Source organism: Arachis ipaensis, chromosome B09 (genome assembly GCF_000816755.2).
Source record: "Arachis ipaensis cultivar K30076 chromosome B09, Araip1.1, whole genome shotgun sequence".
NCBI classification, from domain to species: domain Eukaryota; kingdom Viridiplantae; phylum Streptophyta; class Magnoliopsida; order Fabales; family Fabaceae; genus Arachis; species Arachis ipaensis.
Window position 1 is genome coordinate 1,612,574 of NC_029793.2, and position 4,161 is coordinate 1,616,734.

At 28.0% G+C, this 4,161-nt stretch overlaps 1 protein-coding gene across 1 annotated transcript in view; it reads right to left on the minus strand.

The window, feature by feature from the left end:
• The window catches only part of LOC107617538 (protein TSS-like), a 12,583-nt gene extending 10,936 nt beyond the window's left edge, over positions 1-1,647 (minus strand). Inside the window, 4 exon segments of the mRNA XM_016319312.2 lie at positions 676-748; positions 950-1,042; positions 1,204-1,266; positions 1,268-1,647. Of these exon segments, the coding sequence (XP_016174798.2) occupies positions 676-748; positions 950-1,042; positions 1,204-1,266; positions 1,268-1,339 (301 nt within the window). The 5' untranslated portion in view covers positions 1,340-1,647.

A 4,161-nucleotide genomic window follows, 5' to 3' on the forward strand; every position in this document is an offset into this window, starting at 1 on the left:
ATAGTGTGTTTTAAGGATATAGATTAAACATATTATAAAAATTTTCTTAATATTAATATTATAAAAATAATTTTTTTACGTTTTTAATATATAAAAATAATAAATAATATTAAACTAATTTTTTATCATATATTTAACCTATATCTTTAGAGCACATGATAATAAAATCCATATAAAATATTCATCCACCTCATGAGGTAAGCTATTCAATTAGCATTATATTAATATATAAGTACCTAAAATAAGAGAGTAATATGGGTATTTAGTATTTTAATCACGTGCATTCTACGGCCTAGAAGCTTAAAGTAGCATAGTTAAATAATTCAGTTTAGAAAAATGTGAAGAATGAAATTGAACGAAAATATTATAACTAATTTTTTTTTTAAATATGATTCATTCTTAATTGAAAAACACTATTAGATGATAACATGATTCTAGAAAATTTTTTAAAATATTATAATTGGGTTAAGACATGGTTTAAAATTTTGTTAAAAATAATGAAATTATTTTAAAATCCTTAAAACATTGTGATTTAGGCTAATACAAAAACAAAGTACATTGCAGTTGTCAGAACATACCTAATTGTTTTAGATTCAACTAAATGTAAATGCAAATTCAAATGAGACACAAAATTGGTGGTTGATGCTGAATGGCAAGTATGCAAATTACACCTACCTTCAACCATTCTTAGAAGACATGGCTTTAGGGTAACAACTTCAATTCTGTCATTTAATCTCTGACCCTTAACCTAAAAAGGGGGAACATTAATCAAGAGCATTGAATTATTAATTAGTTCATTAATGTTTATCAAACTCTAATTAACTTGAGGAAATTTAGGAAATGCAAAAAGAAAGATGATATAATTTGCCACAAAATAAGGAAGAAAATTTTTTTATATATTATTCATTTAAATAATACAAGTATTTGTTGAATTCAAGAAAATGCCAACCTCATGAGATAGAGAATAGTTTGTAAAATGGCATGTCTCCACTTTCACAGCCAATAGCCTCCTTACATCAAGTATCTTATCAGTAGAGATACCCTTTTGGAAAATTTCATCATCACAATAAACAATTATTAGTTATATTAAACATTTTTAATATATAATCACATTTAATTAATTAATTAATTAATTAATTAATTCTTGTTGTTGGTGGTTATTAAAATACAAAGAATGAATAATAAAATAATTAAACACTATACCTTCAATACAATATGTGAATCATAGGGAGTAACCACAGTTATGTCAACAAGAGAAGGTAAACATACCTTTCTCTTCTTTTTTCTTCTTCTCAGTCTTAGCTTTATTTGATTTCCCTTTTCCTGACCTTGGGGCCATTTTGCTGTTGTCACAAAACTAAAAGGGTAACAAAAAAGTTCACAAAACCGCCACAATAAAAATCATTAACCAATACCCAAATTTGGTTATTGATTGTGATGATATAGATATAGAGAAAACACCACAAAGACAGAAGCAAAATTTTATAAATACAATCACCAAGTGAATGATGATGTTTTAGGAGGAGGAGAATGAAGAAAGAATGAGAAGAAAGAGTTTATAATAAGTTTGTTGTTATGGTCATAATAACAAAGTAGTGTTTTTTATGTTGCTATGGTGAAAGAAGAGAATATGATGATATGATATATGATGAAATAAAATTGTAAAGTTGTGTTTTTGAAAGAAGATAGGATAAGGGTCATCAAATTTTCAACCTTTTTCAAGATTTGTGAGCAATCCTAGCCTCTCCNTATTAATGTTATGAGTATATAGTGTTGTGGGAACCATGTGATTGTGAAGAGAAGCTTATAAGGGTAGAGAGAGAGAGAGACTCATGCACCAATTGAGTCTAAGGCTAGAGACAAAACAGGACAGTGGTAGAGGCAAGTTAACCGTTGATCAAGTGCCACGTGGCAGAGACTAGTGGTGGCAGATGCATTTTTGTTTTATCACATGTTTGGGCCTTCTTAGTGTTCTCTTTTTTTTCTTTAACCCCAATCAGATTGTGTTGACAAAAAAGGGGTGGGGTTTAATGAGGAAAAGGAATTTTACTAAAGTATTTGTTAAGACAAATAAAAATATGTTTAGAATTCAATTTGTGTTGATCTCTAAAAAAGAATTTCAGTATAAAACAAATAAAAAAAGTCTATACAAAACTCACACAAACTTAAAAGAAGTTCATGCGTAAAAAGACGTATTAAAGATATTATTATTTACAAAAATATTATTTATACATCAAAGATAGCCATTAAAATCAGCTACTAATGTATTTGTGTATAAATACATATGTGATTTAATTTATTTTCATTGTGTATTTGTATTCCAACATATATTTTATATTGATAGTTGATTTTGGTGACTAATTTTGGTGTACACGTAATAAGTTGTTGTCAAATTAATTATGCATTTTTTCTATTAGTTTAAATTTTTGAAAGTAGTGATTTCATGACAAAAAAATATTTACAACAAAACATTATATTATTAATTTTAAAATACTAAAAATATAAATTATTGGTTGGTGAGTGTTTCCAAAATACATTAATGTGTTACAAGAACATAGAAGTATGTTTTGGTTATTGTGGACCGTTGATGTTTAATTAAGGCCTTGTTTGGTTTTGTCATAATCACAAGGCTAGAATCTCATGAAAGGCCAAGTCCATCTTAACTAGTGCAAATTCTTCACTGATGGAAGAAATTTGTAACATTCTCAGTGGAAGATGTCCTTGTTATTTACTGTTTAGTCAATCACTTGGGTCAAGCATGTTTTATGTGGACCCTTTCAGCTTCAAATTCATGCATGAATGAGTGAAACTTACTTAGAGTATGGTTAGCACTAGTTTCAAAGTGATTAGCTTAATTGGAGAAATTAAAGTTCATTTGAGTTCAAATGAGTACCGTCCAAATTAATAAATCATATATAATAAATTTCCATATATTTTGTCTTTACTCTTTATTAGTCTTATGTGTAATATATTCATTATACTACATGTAGCAAATAATATTCACATATTCTTTTGTTGAGAAAAACTCAAAACAGCCCTTGACAATTATTTCGAAAGATAACGAGATCTTTGACAAAAAAAAAAATTCAATCCGACATCCGGTCCTGACAATTATCTCGAAAGGACAACGAGGTCCTTGTGCAAAAAAAAAAAAGTCAATGTTATTTTTTTTTGGTACAGGAGCTAATCAGTCCAAAAAAAAAAATTAGGGGCCGAATTTGATATTTTTTTTCTTAGGAGCCTCGTTGTCCTTTCGAGGTAATTGTCAGAGGTCGGATGGGGTATTCACTCATTTTTGTTTTTCATGATATTCTCGAGTCCGACAGGTCAAAGACTAATTTATCTGACCAATAAATTGTTGCATGCATAAGACAGAATTCGAACTTTCGACACTTACTTAAGCAAACTAGTGAGCTAATCACTAGACCAAGTTCCTCTGTTTTTTTGGTTGAAACAAAAATGCTACTAAATCTTTTCAAATGATATATAACCCTTGTTTTTTTTCGTAAAGCTATGATTAAATATATCCTCAATTGCTTATTCTAATGTTCATCAAGTTATATTCTATTATTTACAATAAGAAAAACAGTGCATTTCAATTCAATAAAAACTAAAATTAAATACGACAAAATCTCAAAAGTGAATCTTCATAATAATTAATAATAAATAATAATGAACGATCCATTTTCATTCAAGTTAATAAAATATGTACATTAAACAACCATACCCAAAGAGTATTGGTCATGGCCTAATCAAGTGAACTCTATATATGTCCAAAACATATAATTGCAAAGGTACTTTATATGCATCATCACATGAAAATTTATATATATTTACTTCTCTTAATAGAATTTAATTTCAACCTTTCGTTATCTTACTATTGGTCAGTGAATCTTTGGAAAGATGACAGTAACAAAAGCTAAAGTCTAAAACATATATATATGACATATCATACCACATATATATCCAATTAAAGTGGAACAACACCTCCTTGCTCATGGGAAATGCTTGTGCCACTTTTCCCTTCTCTTTTATTTCCATTTTTATTTTTTATTTTGAGAAAAAAATGTGTTAAAGACAGGTCATTAATACTTCACTTATGTTACTTTTTTTTTACATGGATGGAAGGAATGGTTATAAATTACTGTAATTTTATTGCAT